Source organism: Procambarus clarkii, chromosome 80, assembly GCF_040958095.1.
Source record: "Procambarus clarkii isolate CNS0578487 chromosome 80, FALCON_Pclarkii_2.0, whole genome shotgun sequence".
Lineage (NCBI taxonomy): Eukaryota > Metazoa > Arthropoda > Malacostraca > Decapoda > Cambaridae > Procambarus > Procambarus clarkii.
In genome coordinates this window covers 18071861-18095815 of record NC_091229.1, presented here as the reverse complement: position 1 = coordinate 18095815, position 23955 = coordinate 18071861, and the positions used below count along the sequence as shown (strand labels likewise).

The following is a 23955-nucleotide window of genomic DNA, read 5'->3' as shown; positions in this document are numbered from 1 at the left end:
GGTTTCCACCTTGGCTCCACACTGTTGTTACCTTAACCCAGTGATCTCTGCACTTGCGTCATGAGATGTGATATTTTTTAGATTTTTCAATTTGCGTCACGGCAGCTAGTACTTCACGTTTGGACCACATTCACTGCTTTAATTGTTAACCAGCCTGGTCACTCATCCTCTCCCACCTTCACCCACAGTACTCACTCAACGAAACACTACACCCACGATACTGTCCCATACATTATGCGTCCTGCCTAATCTACAGTATTTATCTGCTTGGGGGCCGACCTCCTTCACTCAGGAGTAGAATTCTAATCTATTTAATCTAAGTCATGTTTCACTCCCTGTAATCAATTACCCTTCAGTTCTGTGCTATCAACATAATATTGACATTCAATATGGAATGATCTTTCTCAATATTTTCAACTTGTTGACTCAGCCTTGACCTAAATATTGACTAAAATATCTTTTAGAATATTCCTTGTCTTCTTTAGATCAGGAATGTTCATCGGGTTTGATCAAGTTTACTATATAAATAAAACTTGAATAGATATTGGTATTAAAAAAAATATTCTAAGATGCTGGATGATATTCCCGTGTTTCTATCAGAAAACAATAGCTTGGAAGGTCAGTGTCTGTAGAATAGTGGAATAATTTCAAAGTTCAGATTAAAAAATAGGCAATAAAATTTACGTGTAGGTACAGAGTTGCTTCAAAATCGACTATTTTCCCACTCAAACACTCACAAAACAGATAAGATAAAACACCTCAACTACTGTAGGCAGGTTATAACAAATGCGACTGTGCAGAAGGTATATTTTTAGTTGTCATGTACTTGCTGCATTATTATTTTCAGTAACATTTATTTCAGTGTTTCAGTTCAAAATATCTCTCTGATGATAGGGTATGTCCTTTCTCTATCATGCTTTATCATATTCTTCTCCCTTGTTCATGCACTCACGTGGCGTACATTAATTATTGATATTCTTTTCTACCAACTTTATATTACGTAAATTATTTCATATTAATCCGCATTGGTATTTCTATGATATTTGTCAATTCATTCACCATTCAATAGACTTTTCAATTCTTGGTGTTCTTATGTTTATTACATTGAAGATATTTACTTTTATCTTGGAACACACGTGTGCTGACAGACTTCCTAGAACTTTATGTATTCATCTGCATAGTTTATTACTCTTTAAACATGTTTGTCCTTAAGGTTTGTTTTTCATCATAACTAGTTCTTCATTTTTTTCCCCCCTTCAACTAGCTCCAACAGTGGTGTTTAAGAAATGTGTAAGCACTTCATTGATAATGATATAATGCTTGAAATTTTAGACAAATATCCAAAGTTTGCTTACTGAAGGTAATGCATGCACATGAGTGTAAAGCTGCACATGAGTGTAAAGCTGCCGCATCGTTGGGTGGGTGTTTGTGTCAATTACACAAACTGTGTAACTGACACACCGCAGATATAAATTGCCTCTTAAGAGACTGTTGAAGGCCACCTCTTGAATCACTTGGAGTAAAAGATAAAGCAAATTGTGTAATTAGCTTAATCAAATTGGAACTTGCTAGCTAAATAAGCTGTTGGGTTCAGTTACTGGATTCATTATGTGCCTCTGTAACTCTACCACCGCCCACAGGATTGGTATGGGGTGCATAATATATGACTATACTAACTACCATGTGGTTTATCTGGTCTGTTGTGAAACAAAAATTCAGCAGTGTTCACTACTGCAAACGCAGAAATTAATCTTAAATGGTTATTCAGTTTTACATTGTTTTAAATTATAGAAACCCAAGACACCTTGAGGATAATCTACAGTCAACATAGTTATATTTTAAGAAATGGGCATGTAATTAAGGCCGAGGTGCACTAAATTTTATGTGGACATAAAGTTTTTACAAACTAGCCTATTCAAATCCCAGAGCCTCATTGACAGTATCATAGTCATATAAGTCAGAGCCAAACTATGAAACCCAACTTCTATCATTTGTCTGGCTCTCCTATTGTTAAAATGCAATTGTAATGTTATGTCTTAGGATGTGAGAGTTTTAACGGTATTTGTGTTTTATATCATCATACTAGAATGCTCTCTTCCCCCTCCCCTCTCTCCCAGTCTTCCCCTTGGTTCATATCTCTTTCTCTATCCTCCCTCGCCTTCCCTCTCTACAATTTTTCTCAAAAATCCTCCAACCATCATTTCCCATATCTCTCATTCCTCTCTACTTTCAACATCTCCTTCTCTCTCCTTCCTTCTTTTCAAACATCCGCCCACTCAGTCATTTTCATTCCCTCTCCTGCCTTCACCTTTCTCTAAGATAAATAATATATTAAACTGAAATTGTAAAATAAGCCTTTGGGCAATACAACCAATATATAAGACATGAAAACTGCATGAAGAGGTTGGGTTTAATATCAATATTTCCTCAGTGTGGCACTGTAGCCTACTCCGACAGACCTATGATACTGCCATTTCTCACATCCTTCATCTGTGAAAGTTTGGTGAGGCTACCTTTAAATCTCTTCCAACCTTGGACAGACAGACATTCTCTCATAAACATGGATTATTATTATTTGTTTGATATTTATAATTGCTTTGTAATAACTCATTAAAAATAAAAACTCTAATAATGATATAAACAATATTTGTGCTCGAAATATTTTTATTTTTTAATAAATTCATAGACAAAGTAAACCATGAGAATGTTCAGCTGACAACAGCTGGTGCTCAGCCATAGTATCCGTAGCCACCGTAGCCTCCATATCCTCTCCCGAAGCCTCCAAAACCGCCGAAGCCTCGGCCGAAGCCACCAAAGCCGCCAAAGTAACCTGGATTAGCTTCAGGCTCAGCAGTAGGCTCAGCGCTTCTCTTTCCACGATAGAAGCCTCCGTATCCTCCGTATCCTCCGTATCCTCCATATCCTAACCCGAAGCCACGACCGAAACCTCCAAAGCCTCCGAAGCCACCAAGGTAACCGGGCTCAGCATCTGGGGCAGGAGCAGCGCTTGTGTCCACCAAGCAGAAGGCGGCCAGGGCGGCAACAATGATCTGTTAAGTAAACAAAAATTTGAGCTTACTTTCATAACATTTGATTAAATGAAACGTACTTACACTAAGCCAGTAAAGGTTGCATAAACTTTACACTGGAATAAAACAAATTTGGACATTTAAACAATCACCTGTAATAGTGTTAAATATAAAATGTGCTAAAGTGACAGCATATATGCTGATTTTGAAACGTAGTCCTAGTAAGCATCAAATGTAGTCCTTGTCAGGCCTCAAATGTAGTCCTTGTCCTTGTCAGACCTCAAATGTAGTCCTGGACAGGCCTCAAATGTAGTCCTTGTCAGGCCTCAAATGTAGTCCTAAACAGGCCTCAAATGTAGTCCTTGTCAGGCCTCAAATGTAGTCCTGGACAGGCCTCAAATGTAGTCCTTGTCAGGCCTCAAATGTAGTCCTTGTCAGGCCTCAAATGTAGTCCTTGTCAGACCTCAAATGTAGTCCTTGTCAAACCTCAAATGTAGTCCTGGACAGGCCTCAAATGTAGACCTTGTCAGACTTCAAATGTAGTCCTTAACAGGCCTCAAATGTAGTCCTTGTCAGGCCTCAAATGTAGTCCTTGTCAGACCTCAAATGTAGTCCTTGTCAAACCTCAAATGTAGTCCTTGTCAGGCCTCAAATGTAGTCCTTGTCAGGCCTCAAATGTAGTCCTTGTCAAACCTCAAATGTAGTCCTTGTCAGGCCTCAAATATAGACCTTGTCAGGCCTCAAATGTAGTCCTTGTCAGGCCTCAAATGTAGTCCTTGTCAGACCTCAAATGTAGTCCTTGTCAGGCCTCAAAAGTAGTCCTTGTCAGACCTCAAATGTAGTCTTTGTCAGGCCTCAAATGTAGTCCTTGACAGGCCTCAAATGTAGTCCTTGTCAGGCCACAAATGTAGTCCTGGTCAGGCCTCAAATGTAGTCCTGGTCAAGCCTCAAATGTAGTCTTGGTCAGGCCTCAAATGTAGTCCTGGTCAGGCCTCAAATGTAGTCTTGGTCAGGCCTCAAATGGAGGCCTGGTCAGGGACTGGGCTCTGGAGTCCTTGAAAACCGGAACCACCGCAAGCTAGTCTATCAGCAATGAAACTAGACAGGAAAGGGTAAAATAGCTGTTGACGTCAAGTTATAAACAGCAAACCGCTGAGTATGGGAGACTAAGAGAGCCAGAAGGTGTAACTCACGAGGGTCTTCATGGTTCAGGAGTGTCAGTGTTGACTGTGGCAGCTGAAGTCGGTGAGTTCCTTATATACTCCATAGGGGCGGGGCCGCCCGAACCTTCTATGTTGTTCTATATTCAAGGTTACACGGACCCAACAGTACTTCCCAGTTCACTCGACGACCTGCTTTATTCAAAGATTCCTAACCTGTTCACTCTTTATCTTGCTTGTCTCACTGTACACAACTGGACACTCAGTTCTGTGCTTTAAATCTAATATTTTCCTGTTCGAAAATGACTCAATCTTGATCACATTACCAACTTGCTGACTCACTCAGACACTAAAGATCTAAGTAATAAGGAACTGCTAAATTTTTTTTCCAACTGTGCTTACATCGTCACTCTTAAAATTCCCTGTTAAATGTACCATACTAACCTGTTTACTCACTCGATGACCTGTTTATATTACCAAGTCCATCCTCCTGTTTCGGTAGTACCTATAGGAAGGAGGAGTCCCATAGTGCATATACGGAAGTACAACGCAATTAGAAAGTAGAAATTGGTACTTTTTAATTACTACAAACCGAAAAACGATTGTCTAATGTTGCAAAGACAAACTAATCTTCCTTGGCGTATTACACGCTACCCGAGGCCCAATATACTACAAATGTGTGCTATACTAGGCCTAAGAATTTTTCAGTTCAGTTTGTTGTTTAGTTTAAATTTTCGGACTCTGTAAAGTAAATAACGTAAAGTTTTACTATCTAATTGCTTAAAACGTCAATCTTTGAACTATGATGCACATACTTTAAAAAATTGCTATCTCAACAAGAGAATGGGTTGCAGCTACCTACTTACCACACTGACCTATTCACTCAGCGCACCGCTTAACCCGCGTTACTAACCCGTCTACTCAAAAATTACCCCAAATAACATTTAGTACTAACCTTCTAACTAAATACAACGCTGAACCTAGAGTACTAAGCTGTTTACCTGCTAAACGGTCATTTGAAAAGCGCCCCGAGTAACTCACAGTATTATTCTGTTTAATCAGGATCTCAATTACCCAGCAATAATTAAAGCACAGTTTGGTAAGCAATATATGGATGCACTATGACCAGCTTCATTAGCAGTACTCGCCCTAATTCATACATCAGTAGAACTCGCAGCAGAACTCTCAGCAGAACTCACAGCAGAACACTCAGCAGAACTCTCAGCAGAACTCGCGTGCTCTCACTAAATACTCTGGTTCGTCACTAGCATTCTCCCGATATCAGTATCTGCGTCTATTATCGACAGAGTTCCTGAAAAACTGCGTTGATATGGATGAAAAATAAACTAGTCACTTCACTGTTAATATTGTAGGTGATAATAAACGTTATAGTTACTGAAGGGTTAATTATTTTCCTCTGAAATTTTCAAAATAGTTTATCAGCATTCGACATATCTAAATTTAACAAATTTGCTTATGTAGTTTCGATTATTCCTACTCTTCTTTAGATCATCTATGTTCGTTGGGCTTAATATGGTTTGCTGTAAACAGAAAAAAAGTTTCATTCATTTCATAACGTATACAATTTCAATTAAAAGATTATTCTCAAATGCAGGAGGAAATTCCCGTATTACTGTTAGGAAACAATTATTTGCAAGGTCAATATGTACATAAAACAAAACACCTCAATTGACCTATTGCAGATAAACTAACATTCCTCTATTTGCTCCTAACATTTTTCGGTTTTGCACTCTGCATCCAGAAACCTCTAACTGCAGTTTATCTCAGATGGTCGATGCATTCATAGAGACTGACGGTTGCATTCAAGAATTAGCTAGTCTTCTTCGGGAGAGGTTTTACTTGGCCCACCAAACCGACGTCTGTCGTTAAAGTTGACAGATTCTTCCCACCACCTGCATCACTGTCTAACAGTCGGCTTTGTATTTCCAAGTTCTCTAGCGATGGCGGCGATTGGCATGCCTCTCTCAACGCAACTATTGCCCTTCGTTGACATAGCCTTTCCTCCCTGGAATACATCCTTTAGAAAGAGTCTTTACTCTGGAGTTGATTCGTGGACTGGGAAGTGCGAAGGGATAAAACATAATACTTTCTGCAACAGTTTAATGATTAAACACCCATTGCAGGAAACGTGCTTGTTTTAAGTAGCACTAGTGTGTCGAATAACATATAATCACGTAGTCCATGTTCAGTATAATATATTCATAAAAAAAAAATTTCTCTCTCTCTGTCTCTGTCTCTCTCTCTCTCTCTCTCTCTCTCTCTCTCTCTCTCTCTCTCTCTCTCTCTCTCTCTCTCTCTCTCTCTCTCTCTCTCTCTCTCTCTCTCTCTCTCTCTCTCTCTCTCTCTCTCTCTCTCTCTCTCTCTCTCTCTCTCTCTCTCTCTCTCTCTCTCTCTCTCTCTCTCTCTCTCTCTCTCTCTCTCTCTCTCTCTCTCTCTCCCTCTCTCTCTATCTCTACCTCTCTCTCTCTCTCTCTCTCTCTCTCTCTCTCTCTCCCTCTCTCTCTATCTCTACCTCTCTCTCTCTCTCTCTCTCTCTCTCTCTCTCTCTCTCTCTCTCTCTCTCTCTCTCTCTCTCTCTCTCTCTCTCTCTCTCTCTCTCTCTCTCTCTCTCTCTCTCTCTCTCTCTCTCTCTCTCTCTTTCTCTCTCTCTCTCTCTCTCTCTCTCGCAAACATTTAGTGCATTATGAGGATCTCCTTAAGAACGTGAAACTTAATAAAGTGCTTGCAACGCTCCAGATACTTCATGCCGGAGGTCTGAAGTGTCCAATATCTGTGGATTTAGAAATGTAATATGTGAGATCATTACCCAGTTCCTGCTAGCAGAGTATGCACCTGGAGTGCTCAGGATTGGGAGAATCGTCACTTGTAGCCACCTGCCACAGGTGACAACTACTTTGTCGCACAGTCTGGCGGACGTTTTGTGCTGCCGTTATACATAGTTTTCCGATCTAAACTAATCATAGCTTTTTATTCTGGTACTTACAGGCCTAATAACGAAGAAATCAATTGTTAAATGAGTCTACGGACATCACTAGTGACCAATATATTACTTTTGACTTAACGAGAACAACACGGAGGGGTTGGGTTTAATACCGATATTTCTGAAAGTGTGGCATTGGAGCTGAATACGACTGGCTTATGATACTTCCATTCCCAACATGTTTCACGTGTGAAAGATTGGTGAGCTAGATTACAAGCGCCAGGCATCCAACCTTGGACAGACAGACATAGATCAGCCCATCCTATTAAGGATTCCCAACGTAAAGAAAATGGTCAAATTAAAGTGTCCTCTTCTAGCTCACAAGAGGACAAAATACTGAATATGGCACAGTACGTTTGCGAGCCACTTCCAATTTCTAGTACGATAATTTTTGCCCTTATGTAAAGCATACGATTGAAATGCGAAATTCTTTGTAAGAGGACAGGTTGAATAGATATAGAAGATTATTTTTTATCATAGATTTGTAATATTTATTAATATTAATAGTAATATAAACAATGTTTGCGCTTGATATGTTTTTATTATTTTATATATTCAGGCACAGTAAACAAAGAGAAGGCTCAGCTGGTGTTCAGCCATAGTATCCGTAGCCTCCATAACCTCCAAATCCTCTTCCGAAGCCTCCAAAGCCACCGAACCCTCGGCCGAAGCCTCCGAAACCTCCATAGCCGCCAAGGTAACCTGGATTAGCTTCAGGCTCAGCAACAGGTTCAGCGCTCCTCTTTCCACGATAGAAGCCTCCGTATCCTCCGTATCCTCCATATCCTAATCCGATGCCTCGACCGAAACCTCCAAAGCCTCCGAAGCCGCCAAAGTAACCAGGCTCAGCCTCTGGGGCAGGAGCAGCGCTTGTGTCCACCAAGCAGAAGGCGGCCAGGGCGGCAACAATGATCTGTTAAGAAGACAAAAATCTGAGTTTACTTTCTCAACATTATGATTAAATGAAAAGTACCTACACTAATCTAGTAAAGGTAGCATAAAACTTAACCCAAGAATAAAACAAATCAAGACAATTAAACCATCACCATGTTTGTAGTAAATAAATAAATATACCGTGATAAAGTGACAGCACCTAAACAGCGGTTGAAATATAGTCTGTCTGTAACGATGTTAGGCAGGTAAAGGTAAAATGACTGTTAATATCAAGTTATAAACAACACACTGTTGAGCATGGCACACTAAGAGAGTAAGGAGTAACTAACCAGGGTTTTCATGGTTCAAGATTGTCAGCGTTGACTGTGGCAGCTTGAGGCAGCGCGGCCTTATATACCACACGAGCGGGGCTGGCTAAACCCTCTATGTGTTCCTTTATATTCAAGGTCTCTCAGAACCCACAGTACTTCCCAGTTCACTCAAAGATAACTAACCTGTTCACTTTCCCTCTTACTTCTCTCACTTTACCCATCTTAGCACCCAGTTCTATGTTTTAAAGCTAATATTTATTTTTTCTATTAAGGTAAACTTTGCTCACATTAAGAACCTGTTTACTAGGACAAAATCCCATTTTTCTTCAGTGCTTGTATTGTAAATCTTCAAACGCATTGTTTAATGAACTATGCTAAACTGTTCAGTCTCTCACTACCCCACTGAAATCATTGAATTCATCTGTTCACTCAGCATACTGTTTAACACACTCAATAACCAATTTACTCACAAAGTATCCCAAATAGCACACAGTACTAACCGTTTTATTCAAAAACACGCTTAACCAACAGTGTTAATCAGCTCAAACGCTTAACGCCCAGCTTATCATACTGTCATTACGTGATCGCTCACAATGTACCTAGAGTAATTCACGGTATTAACCTGATTACTCAACTCCTCACTTACGAAACAGCAAGTAAAGTCATGTTTGGTCATGGACACTCATTGCCCAGCTTAATTAGCAGTACTCACAGTATTTCATCGAACACCCAGATTCTTCAGCGGGTCTCACTTCTTCTCACTGATTACCCAGACTTGTCATTAGCACACACAAGAGCTCAATATGTGTGAGTCTTGTATCGTTTGAGCTCCTGAAAGAATTTATTGATCTGGATTAAAATTAAACCATCGCCTCAACATTATAATGTTGAAGTTGATAATTAAATATTACAGTTATTAGAGGGTTCACTTGATTCCCTCTGAGTTTCGATTACAATTATCTGTTAATGGACAATTGAATATTACTTGAATATTTATATCAGGAATGTTCAACGGACTTCATCAGTTTCTTTTATAATACTAAACAAAGGTTATAATTAAAATATGATATTCATAGAAAAAGCAATCTAAAATATAGAAAGAGTTTTTATTATCATTTGTGACAATCGGTTTCCACCTTGACTCCACACTGTTGTTACCTTAACCCAGTGATCTCTGCACTTGAGTCATGAGATGGTTACCAGCGGTAGCTGGTAACCCACGTCTGGACCACAGACACTGCCCACTAGCATACCAGCCTGGTCACCCTTCCTCTCCCACCTTCACACACCGTACTCACTCTACGAACCACTACACCCACGATACTGTCCCATACATTCTGTGTCCTGCTTAACTGACAGTACTTCTCAAGTGGCGACCTGCTTAACTGAGTAGATTTCTAACCTATATATTCTTTATCTCGTTTCACTCTGTAATCAATTACCCTTCAGTTCTGTGATGTTAGTCTAATATAGACATATTCACTAAAGAATCATCTTTACCCCAGTAATCAGCCTGATGACTCAGCTACTCGATTTATCCTTCATACCATTGTTTATTAAGTCAAAGTCCCTTTTATTTTACTAGGCTCACCTAATAACCCATTCTAGGCGCCGCTTATAAAGCAGCGAAATACTGTTCACACAATCAGTGCCCCATTTACCACCTACCCCTAACCTGTTCACTCTCAATTCCTCAATTAATACATTAAACAAAGCCATTTACTCGCAGAGGTCACGAGAATAACAAACTATTAATATGTTCACTCATAAAGAACCGCAAATATCATGTATCACTAACCTGTCTTCTCGATTCCTCACCCACTTAGTAACACTACTCACTTCACTCAGTATTCCACTTACCAACAATATTAATGGTCTTGTTTGATCAGCAGTCCTCACCAGACCTCAAAATCAATGAGTTAATTCTCCCTGCAACTCATGAAGGACTGTATTGGTCTAAGTGAAAATTAAACCATCACTTAACATAAATTTTGTAGGTGATCAATAAATGTCATACTTAATGTATGGGTAATTGATTTCTTCTGAATTTTTCAAAAACTATTGACCAAAATTCGCTGATATGTGAACTCAACATATTTGCCTATAAATCTTAGAATATTCCTAGTCTCCATGAGATCAAGAAAGATCCACGGTCTTGATAAGGTTTACTAAAAAAACATTTTTTTTTTTTTGAATAGCTTCATACATCTTCATATTCTCGTGTTACTGTTAGAGAATAATAGCTTGGAAGGTCAGTATGTAGTATAGTGGAGAATTCTGAACGTTAAAATAGGAAAAAAAGAGCTGAAAGGTTCTGTATTAGTACAGAGCTGCTAGAAGATAATTTTTTTCGCAACCAAACATTCACTAACAGACCAACAGACAAGAAAAAACAAAAATCTCTCAACCGCTGTAGGCAGAGTAAAAGACACCCGACTGTGCATATTTTGGACCTTTTTTAGGATCTATTTACTTGCTGCATTATTATTTTCATTTCCATTAACTTCAGTGAATCAGTTCAAAATGTCGCTCTGATGACGGGATCTGTCCCATTCTGTATCCTACTTTCTCATATTCCTCTCCCTTGTCCTTGCACTAGTCGAAACCCTACTATGAAAGGCAATTTCTTTCATTTGTCTGGATCGCCTGATGTTGTTAAAATACAATTTTTATTTTGTGTCTTACTAAGTTAGAAATTTAGCCGTATCAATGTTTTATATCATATTACTAGAGTGGGGTACCTGACTGCACCTGGGTTTCTCTCCCACTACTATCCTTCTTCCTCTCATCTCTCTCCCACCCTCTCTCTTCTCCCATATCTCTTTCCTTATCCAACCCCCCTTCTCTTCCCCTCTCCACTTTTCTACACAACATCTTCCCTTCTCTCCTTTCCTCTCTGCAAGTTTCCCCCCCTTTCTCACCCTCTCCTCCAACATCCTTTTCTCTCTTCTTGCCTCTTTCAAACATCCCGTCTCTCACAGTTCTCCTTTCCACTCTCCCCCATCACCTCTCTCTTTCCCAGAAATTTAATATATAATTCAATAGAAATTGTTTAAGACGTCTACGGACACACAACAAACATTTCAGACGTTACTTCATGAAAATCGCATGGAGAGATTGGGGTTGATACTGATATTTTTTTTAAAGTGTGGCACTGAAGCTGACCCGGATTGATCTATATCACTACCCGTCGCCACACTCTTCATATGTGAAAGTTGGGTGAGACTAGCTGCAAACGTCTGACCTCCAACTTTTGACAGATTAACATTCACCCCTATAGATACAGTATAGAAGATTATTATTTATTATTTAATGTTTATTATTTATTAATATATATTATTATCTTTGTAATATTTCATCAAAGATAAACTCTTAAAGTGAAATAAACAAAGTTTGTGCTCGAATTGTTTTTTTATTATTTTATATATTGATAGTCACAGTAAACAAAGAGAAGGCTCAGCTGACAACAGCTGGTGTTCAGCCGTAGTATCCGTAGCCTCCATAACCTCCATATCCTCTACCGAAGCCTCCAAAGCCGCCGAAGCCTCGGCCGAAGCCTCCGAAGCCTCCAAATCCGCCTAGGTAACCTGGATTAGCTTCAGGCTCAGCAGCAGGCTCAGCGCTCCTCTTCCCGCGATAGAAGCCTCCGTATCCTCCATATCCTCCATATCCTAACCCAAAGCCTCGACCGAAACCTCCATAGCCTCCAAAGCCGCCAAGATAACCGGGCTCAGCCTCTGGAGCAGGAGCAGCGCTTGTGTCCACCAAGCAGAAGGCGGCCAGGGCGGCAACAATGATCTGGTGTGTAAACAAAAGTCTTCGTTTATTTCTAAACATTATGAATAAATGAAACGTACCTACACTAAGCCAGTAAAGGCATAAACGTTACTCAGGAATAAAAAAAAAATAGGACATTTAAACAAACGCCTGTAAAATAGTATTAAATAAAGAATATGCTAAAGTGACAGCATTTGTGCTGCTATTGAAATATTGAAAAGCAATCCTGGTCAAGCCTCAAAATGAAGACCTAATCAGGGACTTGGCCCTGGGGTCATTGAACACCGGAACCACCACAAGGTAGTCTATCAGCAACATAATTAGGTAGGTAAGGGAAAAATAGCTGTTGATATCAAATTATAAACAGCAAACCGCTGAGTATGGGCAACTAAGAGAGCCAGAAGGTGTAACTCACGAGGGTCTTCATGGCTGAGGAGTGGCAGTGTTGACTGTCGCAGCTGGAGGCAGCGCGTTCTTATATACCCCACAGGGGCGGGGCCGCTCGAACCTGCAATGTTGTTCTATATTCAAGGTTACACGGACCCAACAGTACTTCCCAGTTCACTCGACGACCTGCTGTACTTAAAGAGTTGTAACCTGTCCACTCTTTATCTTGCTTGTCTCACTGTACTCAACTGGACACTCAATTCTTTGTTTAAAACCTAATATTTGCCTATTCGTTAATGACCCAACTTTGATCACATTACCAACTTGCTGACTCAATCAGGCACTAAAGCGAATCGTATTAAGGAAGATTTAAAGTTTTTTCCATCTGTGCTTAATATCGTCACTCTTAAAATTCCGTATTTAATGGATTTAATTTAAATCTAACTATACTAACCATACTAACCTGTTAACTCACTCGACACCTGTCTATATTACCCAGCCCATCTTCCTGTTTCGGTAGTACTTATAGGAAGAATGAGTCCTATAGTGCATATACGGAAGTACAGCACAATTAAAAAGTAGAATTCGGTATTGTTTAATTAGGACAAAGCTGAAATCGATTGTCTAATGTTGCAAAGACAAACTAAACTAACCAGACTAATCTTCCTTGGCCTAATACACGCTACCTGACGCCCAATATACTACAAATGTGTGCTCTACTAGGCCTAAGAATATTTAGGTTTATATTTTTGTATAATTTTTCGGACTCTGTAAAGTGAATAGTACAAAGTTCTACTATTTAATTGTTTAGAACGTCAATCTTTGAACTATAGTGCACATACTTTAAAAAATTGCTATCTCAACAAGAGAATGGGTTGCAGCTACCTACTTACCACACTGACCTATTCACTCAGCGCACCGTTTAATACGCGTTACTAACCCGTCTACTCAAAAATTACCCCAAAAAACATATAGTACTAACCTTACTAAATACAAAGCTGAACCTAGAACACTAAGCTGTTTACATGCTAAATGGTCAGCTAAACACATTGTGTTTAGTTGTTCACTCACAAAGCACCCCGAGTAACTCACAGCATTAATCTGTTTAATCAGGATCTCAATTACCCAACAATAATTAAAGCACTGTTTGGTAAGCAATATATGGACGCACTATGACCAGCTTCATTATCAGTACTCGCTCTAACTCATCCAACACTAAGATACATCAGCAGAACTCTCTGCAGAACTCTCTGCAGAACTTTCAGTAGAACTCGCAGCAGAACTCTCAGAAGAGCTCTCAGCAGAACTCTCAGCAGAACTCTCAGAAGAACCCTGGTGCTCTCACTAAACACTCTGGTTCGTCACTAGTATTCTCCCGATATCAGTATCTGCGTCTATTATCGACAGAGTTCCTGAAGAACTGCGTTGATATGGGTGAAAAATAAACTAGTCACTTCACTGATAATATTGCAGGTGATAATAAACGTTATCGTTACTGAATGGTTAATTATTTTCCTCTGAAATTTTCAAAATAGTTTATTAGAATTCGCAATATCTGAATTTAACAAATTTGGCTATGTAGTTTAGATTATTCCTACTCTTCCTTACATCATCCAGGTTCGTTGGGCTGAATATGGTTTGCTGTAAAAAAAACTAAAGCTTTATTCATTTCATAACGTATAAAATTTAAGTAAAAAGATTGTTCTCATATGCAGGAGGAAACTCCCGTATTACTGTTTTGAAACAATTAAAAGCAAGAACAATAAGTACAGTTAAGAATAGGTGCAGCAGTGCTTCTAGATCCATTATTTTCGCCATCACTCATCAACAAACCCACAGACAAGTTAAAACAAAAAACCTCAGTTAACCTATTGTAGATAAGCTAACACTCCTCAACCTGCTAGATTCGGTTTTGCACTCTGCATCCAGAAACCTCTAATTGCAGTTTATCCCAGATGGTCGATGCATTCATAGAGACTGACGGTTGCATTCAAGAATTAGCTAGTCTTCTTCGGGTGAGGTTTTACTTGGCCCACTAAACCGACGTCTGTCGTTCAAATTGACAGATTCTTCCCACCGCCTGCACCACTGTCTAACAGAAGGATTTATAATTCCAAATTCTCAAGCGAAGGGGGCGATTGGCATGCTCTCTCTTTTTCAAAGCAACTATTGCCTCTCGTTGACATAGCTTTTCCTCTCTGGAAAATGTCTTTGATAAAGAATCTTCACTCTGGAGTTCACTCGTGGACTGGGGAGTGTGAAGGGATAAAAAACAATACTTTCTGCTACAGTTTACTAATTATACACCCATTGCAGGAAACAGGCTTGTTTTAAGTAGCACTAGATTGTCGAGTAACATATCATCACGTAGTCCATGTTCAGTATAAGATATTCATCAAAGACTCTCTCTCTCTCTCTCCCTCTCTCTCTCTCTCTCTCTCTCTCTCTCTCTCTCTCTCTCTCTCTCTCTCTCTCTCTCTCTCTCTCTCTCTCTCTCTCTCTCTCTCTCTCTCTCTCTCTCTCTCTCTCTCTCTCTCTCTCTCTCTCTCTCTCTCTCTCTCTCTCTCTCTGTCTCTCTCTCTCTCTCTCTCTCTCTCTCTCTCTCTCTCTCTCTCTCTCTCTCTCTCTCTCTCTCTCTCTCTCTCTCTCTCTCTCTCTCTCTTTCTTTCTCTCTTCTCTCTCTCTCTCTCTCTCTCTCTCTCTCTCTCTCTCTCTCTCTCTCTCTCTCTCTCTCTCTCTCTCTCTCTCTCTCTCTCTCTCTCTCTCTCTCTCTCTCTCTCTCTCTCTCTCTCTCTCTCTCTCTCTCTCTCTCTCTCTCTCTCTCTCTCTCTCTCTCTCTCTCTCTCTCTCTCTCTCTCTCCCTCTCTCTCTCTCTCTCTCTCTCTCTCTCTCTCTCTCTCTCTCTCTCTCTCTCTCTCTCTCTCTCTCTCTCTCTCTCTCTCTCTCTCTCTCTCTCTCTCTCTCTCTCTCTGTTAAAAATCCCCATTACACAGGGTGTTAGTCATAAAGGGGCATGTGATCAGTAGCCAGCACTGGCAAACATTTAATGCATTATGAGGATCTCCTTAAGAACGTGAAACTTAATAAAGTGCTTGCAACGCTCCAGATACTTCATGCCGGAGGTCTGAAGTGTCCAATATCTGTGGATTTAGAAATGTAGTATGTGAGATCATTACCCATATCCTGCTAGCAGAGTATGCACCTGGAGTGCTCAGGATTGGGAGAATCATCACCTGTAGCCACCTTTCCACAGGTGACAACTACTTTGTCGCACAGTCTGGCGGACGTTTTGTGCTGCCGTTATACATAGTTTTCCGATCTAAACTAATCATAGCTTTTTATTCTGGTACTTACAGGGCTAATAACGAAGAAATCAATTGTTAAATGATTCTACGAACATCACTAGTGACCAATATATTACTTTTGACTTAACGAGAACAACACGGAGGGGTTGGGTTTGATACCGATATTTCTGAAAGTGTGGCATTGGAGCTGAATAAGACTGGCTTATGATACTTCCATTCCCAACATGTTTCACGTGTGAAAGATTGGTGAGCTAGATTACAAGCGCCAGGCATCCAACCTTGGGCAGACAGACATAGATCAGCCCATCCTATTAAGGATTCCCAACGTAAAGAAAATGGTCAAATTAAAGTGTCCTCTTCTAGCTCACAAGAGGACCCAATACTGAAAATGGCACAGTACGTTTGCGAGCTACTTCCAATTTCTAGAACGATAATTTTTGCCCTTATGTAAAGCATACGATTGAAATGCGAAATTCTTTGTATGAGGACTGGTTGAATAGATATAGAAGATTATTTTTATCATAGATTTGTAATATTTATTAATATTAATAGTAATATAAACAATGTTTGCGCTTGATATGTTTGTATTATTTTATATATTCAGGCACAGTAAACAAAGAGAAGGCTCAGCTGGTGTTCAGCCATAGTATCCGTAGCCTCCATAACCTCCAAATCCTCTTCCGAAACCTCCAAAGCCACCGAACCCTCGGCCGAAGCCTCCGAAACCTCCATAGCCGCCAAGGTAACCTGGATTAGCTTCAGGCTCAGCAGCAGGTTCAGCGCTCCTCTTTCCACGATAGAAGCCTCCGTATCCTCCGTATCCTCCATATCCTAAACCGAAGCCTCGACCGAAACCTCCAAAGCCTCCGAAGCCGCCAAAGTAACCAGGCTCAGCCTCTGGGGCAGGAGCAGCGCTTGTGTCCACCAAGCAGAAGGCGGCCAGGGCGGCAACAATGATCTGTTAAGAAGACAAAAATCTGAGTTTACTTTCTCAACATTATGATTAAATGAAAAGTACCTACACTAATCTAGTAAAGGTTGCATAAAACTTAACCCAAGAATAAAACAAATCAAGACAATTAAACCATCACCATGTTTGTAGTAAATATATAAATATACCGTGATAAAGTGACAGCACCTAAACAGTGGTTGAAATATAGTCTGTCTGTAACGATGTTAGGCAGGTAAAGGTAAAATGACTGTTAATATCAAGTTATAAACAACACACTGTTGAGCATGGCACACTAAGAGAGTCAGGAGTAACAAACCAGGGTTTTCATGGCTCAAGATTGTCAGCGTTGACTGTGGCAGCTTGAGGCAGCGCGGCCTTATATACCACACGAGCGGGGCCGGCTAAACCCTCTATGTGTTCCTTTATATTCAAGGTCTCTCAGAACCCACAGTACTTCCCAGTTCACTCAAAGATAACTAACCTGTTCACTTTCCCTCTTACTTCTCTCACTTTACCCACCTTAGCACCCAGTTCTATGTTTTAAACCTAATATTTATCTTTTCTAAAAAGGTAAACTTTGCTCACATTAAGAACCTGCTTACTAGGACAAAATCCCATTTTTCTTCAGTGCTTGTATTGTAAATCTTCAAACGCATTGTTTAATGAACTATGCTAAACTGTTCAGTCTCTCACTACCCCACTGAAATCATTGAATTCATCTGTTCACTCAGCATACCGTTTAACACACTCAATAACCAATTTACTCACAAAGTATCCCAAATAGCACACAGTACTAACCGTTTTATTCAAAAACACGCTTAACCTACAGTGCTAATCAGCTCAAACGCTTAACGCCCAGCTTATCATACTGTCATTACGTGATCGCTCACAATATACCTAGAGTAATTCACGGTATTAACCTGATTACTCAACTCCTCACTTACGAAACAGCAAGTAAAGTCATGTTTGGTCAGCAATACATGGACACTCATTGCCCAGCTTAATTAGCAGTACTCACAGTATTTCATCGAACACCAAGATTCTTCAGCGGGTCTCACTTCTTCTCACTGATTACCCAGACTTGTCATTAGCACACACAAGAGCTCAATATGTGTGAGTCTTGTATCGTTTGAGCTCTTGAAAGAATTTATTGATCTGGATTAAAATTAAACCATCGCCTCAACATTATAATGTTGAAGTTGATAATTAAATATTACAGTTATTAGAGGGTTCACTTGATTCCCTCTGAGTTTCGATTACAATTATCTGTTAATGGACAATTGAATATTACTTGAATATTTATATCAGGAATGTTCAACGGACTTCATCAGTTTCTTTTATAATACTAAACAAAGGTTATAATTAAAATATGATATTCATAGAAAAAGCTATCTAAAATATAGAAAGAGTTTTTATTATCATTTGTGACAATCGGTTTCCACCTTGACTCCACACTGTTGTTACCTTAACCCAGTGATCTCTGCACTTGAGTCATGAGATGGTTACCAGCGGTAGCTGGTAACCCACGTCTGGACCACAGACACTGCCCACTAGCATACCAGCCTGGTCACCCTTCCTCTCCCACCTTCACACACCGTACTCACTCTACGAACCACTACACCCACGATACTGTCCCATACATTCTGTGTCCTGCTTAACTGACAGTACTTCTCAAGTGGCGACCTGCTTAACTGAGTAGATTTCGTTAGAAATCGAAGGTAAATATATATTATAGGTTATTAAACTATATATTATAGTTAAATATATATTATAGGTTACTATATATTCTTTATCTCGTTTCACTCTGTAATCAATTACCCTTCAGTTCTGTGTTGTTAGTCTAATATAGACATATTCACTAAAGAATCATCTTTACCCCAGTAATCAGCCTGATGACTCAGCTACTCGATTTATCCTTCATACCATTGTTTATTAAGTCAAAGTCCCTTTTATTTTACTAGGCTCACCTAATAACCCATTCTAGGCGCCGCTTATAAAGCAGCGATATACTGTTCACACAATCAGTGCCCCATTTACCACCTACCCCTAACCAGTTCACTCTCAATTCCTCAATTAATACATTAAACAAAGCCATTTACTCGCAGAGGTCACGAGAATAACAAACTATTAATATGTTCACTCACAAAGAACCGCAAATATCAAGTATCACTAACCTGTCTTCTCGATTCCTCACCCACCCAGTAACACTACTCAGTTCACTCAGTATTCCACTTACCAACAATATTAATGGTCTTGTTTGATCAGCAGTCCTCACCAGACCTCAAAATCAATGAGTTAATTCTCCCTGCAACTCATGAAGGACTGTATTGGTCTAAGTGAAAATTAAACCATCACTTAACATAAATTTTGTAGGTGATCAATAAATGTCATACTTAATGTATGGGTAATTGATTTCTTCTCAATTTTTCAAAAACTATTGACCAAAATTCGCTGATATGTGAACTCAACATATTTGCCTATAAATCTTAGAATATTCCTAGTCTCCATGAGATCAAGGAAGATCCACGGTCTTGATAAGGTTTACTAAAAAACTATTTTTTTTTTTAATAGCTTCATACATCTTCATATTCCCGTGTTACTGTTAGAGAATAATAGCTTGGAAGGTCAGTATGTAGTATAGTGGAAAATTCTGAACGTTAAAATAGGAAAAAAAGAGCTGAAATGTTCTGTATTAGTACAGAGCTGCTAGAAGATAATTTTTTTCGCAACCAAACATTCACTAACAGACCAACAGACAAGAAAAAACAAAAACCTCTCAACTGCTGTAGGCAGAGTAAAAGACACCCAACTGTGCATATTTTGGACCTTTTTAGGATCTATTTACTTGCTGCATTATTATTTTCATTTCCATTAACTTCAGTGAATCAGTTCAAAATGTCGCTCTGATGACGGGATCTGTCCCATTCTGTATCCTACTTTCTCCTATTCCTCTCCCTTGTCCTTGCACTAGTCGAAACCCTACTATGAAAGGCAATTTCTTTCATTTGTCTGGATCGCCTGATGTTGTTAAAATACAATTTTTATTTTGTGTCTTACTAAGTTAGAAATTTAGCCGTATCAATGTTTTATATCATATTACTAGAGTGGGGTACCTGACTGCACCTGGGTTTCTCTCCCACCACTATCCTTCTTCCTCTCATCTCTCTCCCACCCTCTCTCTTCTCCCATATCCCACCCCCCTCCCCTTCTCTTCCCCTCTCCACTTTTCTATACAATATCTTCCCTTCTCTCTTTTCCTCTCTCCAAGTTTCCCCTCTTTCTCACCTTCTCCTCCAACATCCTCTTCTCTCTTCTTGCCTCTTTCAAACATCCCGTCTCTCACTCTTCTCCTTTCCACTCTCCCCCATCACCTCTCTCTTTCCCAGAAATTTAATATAAAATTCAATTGAAATTGTTTAAGACGTCTACGGACACACAACAAACATTTCAGACGTTACTTCATGAAAATCGCATGGAGAGATTGGGGTTGATACTGATATTTTTTTTAAAGTGTGGCACTGAAGCTGACCCGGATTGATCTATGTCACTACCCGTCTCCACACTCTTCATATGTGAAAGTTGGGTGAGACTAGCTGCAAACGTCTGACCTCCAACTTTTGACAGATTAACATTCACCCCTATAGATACAGTATAGAAGATTATTATTTATTATTTAATGTTTATTATTTATTAATATATATTATTATCTTTGTAATATTTCATCAGAGATAAACTCTTAAAGTGAAATAAACAATATTTGTGCTCGATATGTTTGTTTTATTATTTTATATATTGATAGTCACAGTAAACAAAGAGAAGGCTCAACTGACAACAGCCGGTGTTTAGCCATAGTATCCGTAGCCTCCATAACCTCCATATCCTCTACCGAAGCCTCCAAAGCCGCCGAAGCCTCGCCCGAAGCCTCCGAAGCCTCCAAATCCGCCTAGGTAACCGGGATTAGCTTCAGGCTCAGCTGCAGGCTCAGCGCTCCTCTTTCCGCGATAGAAGCCTCCGTATCCTCCATATCCTCCGTATCCTCCATATCCTAACCCGAAGCCACGACCGAATCCTCCAAAGCCTCCGAAGCCGCCAAAGTAACCAGGCTCAGCCTCTGGAGCAGGAGCAGCGCTTGTGTCCACCAAGCAGAAGGCGGCCAGGGCGGCAACAATGATCTGTTAAGTAAACAGAAGTCTTCGTTTATTTCTAAACATTATGAATAAATGAAACGTACCTACACTAAGCCAGTAAAGGCATAAACGTTACTCAGGAATAAAAAAAATTAGGACATTTAAACAAACATCTGTAAAATAGTATTAAATAAAGAATATGCTGAAGTGACAGCATTTATGCTGCTACTGAAATATTGAAAAGTAATCCTGGTCAAGCCTCAAAATGAAGACCTAATCAGGGACTTGGCCCTGGGGTTATTGAACACCGGAACCACCACAAGGTAGACTGTCAGCAACGTAATTAGGCAGGTAAGGAAAAATAGCTGTTGATGTCAAATTATAAACAGCAAACCGCTGAGTATGGGCAACTAAGAGAGCCAGAAGGTGTAACTCACGAGGGTCTTCATGGTTCAGGAGTGTCAGTGTTGACTGTGGCAGCTGGAGGCGACGCGGCCTTATATACCCCACAGGGACGGGGCCGCCTGAACCTTCTATGTTGTTCTATATTCAAGGTTACACGGGCCCAACAGTACTTCCCAGTTCACTCGACGACCTGCTGTACTCAAATTATCCTAAATTGTTCACTCTTTATCTTGCTTGTCTCACTGTACTCAACTGGACACTCAATTCTTTGTTTAAAACCTAATATTTGACTGTTCGTTAATGACCCAACTTTGATCACATTACCAACTTGCTGACTCAATCAGGCACTAAAGCGAATCGTATTAAGGAAGATTTAAAGTTTTTTCCATCTGTGCTTAATATCGTCACTCTTAAAATTCCCTGTTTAATGGATTTAATTTAAATCTAACTATACTAACCATACTAACCTGTTTACTCACTCGACAACTGTCTGTATTACCCAGCCCATCTTCCTGTTTCGGTAGTACTTATAGGAAGGATGAGTCCTATAGTGCATATACGGAAGTACAGCACAATTAGAAAGTAGAAATCCGTACTGTTTAATTAGGACAAAGCTGAAAACTATTGCCTAATGTTGCAAAGACAAACTAAACTAACCAGACTAATCTTCCTTAGCCTAATACACGCTACCTGAGACCCATTATACTACAAATGTGCGCTATACTAGGCCTAAGAATATTTAGGTTTATTTTTTTGTATTATTTTTCGGACTCTGTGAAGTGAATAGTACAAAGTTCTACTATTTAATTGTTTAGAACGTCAATATTTGAACTATGGTGCACATAATTTCAAAAATTGCTATCTCAACAAGAGAATGGGTTGCAGCTACCTACTTACCACACTGACCTATTCACTCAGCGCACCGTTTAATACGCGTTACTAACCCGTCTACTCAAAAATTACCCCAAAAAACATATAGTACTAACCTTCTTACTAAACACAAAGCTGAACCTAGAACACTAAGCTGTTTACATGCTAAATGGTCAGCTTAACACATTGTGTTTAGTTGTTCACTCACAAAGCACCCCGAGTAACTCACAGCATTAATCTGTTTAATCAGGATCTCAATTACCCAACAATAATTAAAGCACTGTTTGGTAAGCAATATATGGACGCACTATGACCAGCTTCATTATCAGTACTCGCCCTAACTCATCCAACACCAAGATACATCAGCAGAACTCTCTGCAGAACTCTCTGCAGAACTTTCAGTAGAACTCGCAGCAGAACTCTCAGAAGAGCTCTCAGCAGAACTCTCAGCAGAACTCTCAGAAGAACCCTGGTGCTCTCACTAAACACTCTGGTTCGTCACTAGTATTCTCCCGATATCAGTATCTGCGTCTATTATCGACAGAGTTCCTGAAGAACTGCGTTGATATGGGTGAAAAATAAACTAGTCACTTCACTGATAATATTGCAGGTGATAATAAACGTTATCGTTACTGAATGGTTAATTATTTTCCTCTGAAATTTTCAAAATAGTTTATTAGAATTCGCAATATCTGAATTTAACAAATTTGGCTATGTAGCTTAGATTATTCCTACTCTTCCTTACATCATCCAGGTTCGTTGGGCTGAATATGGTTTGCTGTAAAAAAAACTAAAGCTTTATTCATTTCATAACGTATAAAATTTAAGTAAAAAGATTGTTCTCATATGCAGGAGGAAACTCCCGTATTACTGTTTTGAAACAATTAAAAGCAAGAACAATATGTACAGTTAAGAATAGGTGCAGCAGTGCTTCTAGATCCATTATTTTCGCCATCACTCATCAACAAACCCACAGACAAGTTAAAACAAAACACCTCAGTTAACCTATTGTAGATAAGCTAACACTCCTCAACCTGCTAGATTCGGTTTTGCACTCTGCATGCAGAAACCTCTAATTGCAGTTTATCCCAGATGGTCGATGCATTCATAGAGACTAACGGTTGCATTCAAGAATTAGCTAGTCTTCTTCGGGTGAGGTTTTACTTGGCCCACCAAACCGACGTCTGTCGTTCAAATTGACAGATTCTTCCCACCGCCTGCACCACTGTCTAACAGTCGGATTTATAATTCCAAGTTCTCAAGCGAAGGGGGCGATTGGCATGCTCTCTCTCTTTCAACGCAACTATTGCCTCTCGTTGACATAGCTTTTCCTCTCTGGAAAATGTCCTTTATAAAGAGTCTTCACTGTGGAGTTCACTCGTGGACTGGGGAGTGTGAAGGGATAAAAAACAATACTTTCTGCTACAGTTTACTAATTATACACCCATTGCAGGAAACAGGCTTGTTTTAAGTAGCACTAGATTGTCGAGTAACATATCATCACGTAGTCCATGTTCAGTATAAGATATTCATCAAAGACTCTCTCTCTCTCTCTCTCTCTCTCTCTCTCTCTCTCTCTCTCTCTCTCTCTCTCTCTCTCTCTCTCTCTCTCTCTCTCTCTCTCTCTCTCTCTCTCTCTCTCTCTCTCTCTCTCTCTCTCTCTCTCTCTCTCTCTCTCTCTCTCTCTCTCTCTCTCTCTCTCTCTCTCTCTCTCTCTCTCTCTCTCTCTCTCTCTCT

General features: G+C 39.8%; 5 protein-coding genes across 5 annotated transcripts; all 5 read right to left on the bottom strand.

The window, feature by feature from the left end:
- Positions 1 to 2646: 2646 nt before the first annotated feature.
- Positions 2647 to 4260, bottom strand: LOC138357785 (uncharacterized). Its single transcript, XM_069314850.1, has 2 exons — positions 4223 to 4260; positions 2647 to 3050 (listed from the first exon to the last, which is right to left on the bottom strand). Exons 1-2 carry the CDS (start codon positions 4232 to 4234, stop codon positions 2730 to 2732), a joined length of 333 nt encoding a protein of 110 aa, XP_069170951.1. The 5' UTR covers positions 4235 to 4260; the 3' UTR covers positions 2647 to 2729.
- Positions 4261 to 7711: 3451 nt separating this feature from the next.
- LOC123746389 (uncharacterized) lies at positions 7712 to 8473 on the bottom strand. The gene is made up of 2 exons (XM_045727898.2): positions 8414 to 8473; positions 7712 to 8103 (listed from the first exon to the last, which is right to left on the bottom strand). The coding sequence occupies exons 1-2, from the start codon at positions 8423 to 8425 to the stop codon at positions 7783 to 7785; spliced, it is 333 nt and encodes a 110-aa protein (XP_045583854.1). The 5' UTR covers positions 8426 to 8473; the 3' UTR covers positions 7712 to 7782.
- A 3314-nt stretch (positions 8474 to 11787) lies between these two features.
- Positions 11788 to 12621, bottom strand: LOC138357784 (neuropeptide-like protein 31). Its single transcript, XM_069314849.1, has 2 exons — positions 12588 to 12621; positions 11788 to 12193 (listed from the first exon to the last, which is right to left on the bottom strand). Exons 1-2 carry the CDS (start codon positions 12597 to 12599, stop codon positions 11873 to 11875), a joined length of 333 nt encoding a protein of 110 aa, XP_069170950.1. The 5' UTR covers positions 12600 to 12621; the 3' UTR covers positions 11788 to 11872.
- Positions 12622 to 16430: 3809 nt separating this feature from the next.
- Positions 16431 to 17192, bottom strand: LOC138357871 (uncharacterized). Its single transcript, XM_069315032.1, has 2 exons — positions 17133 to 17192; positions 16431 to 16822 (listed from the first exon to the last, which is right to left on the bottom strand). Exons 1-2 carry the CDS (start codon positions 17142 to 17144, stop codon positions 16502 to 16504), a joined length of 333 nt encoding a protein of 110 aa, XP_069171133.1. The 5' UTR covers positions 17145 to 17192; the 3' UTR covers positions 16431 to 16501.
- Positions 17193 to 20658: 3466 nt separating this feature from the next.
- LOC138357907 (uncharacterized) lies at positions 20659 to 21392 on the bottom strand. The gene is made up of 2 exons (XM_069315077.1): positions 21381 to 21392; positions 20659 to 20988 (listed from the first exon to the last, which is right to left on the bottom strand). Exons 1-2 carry the CDS (start codon positions 21390 to 21392, stop codon positions 20659 to 20661), a joined length of 342 nt encoding a protein of 113 aa, XP_069171178.1.
- Between the last annotated feature and the right edge of the window lie 2563 nt (positions 21393 to 23955).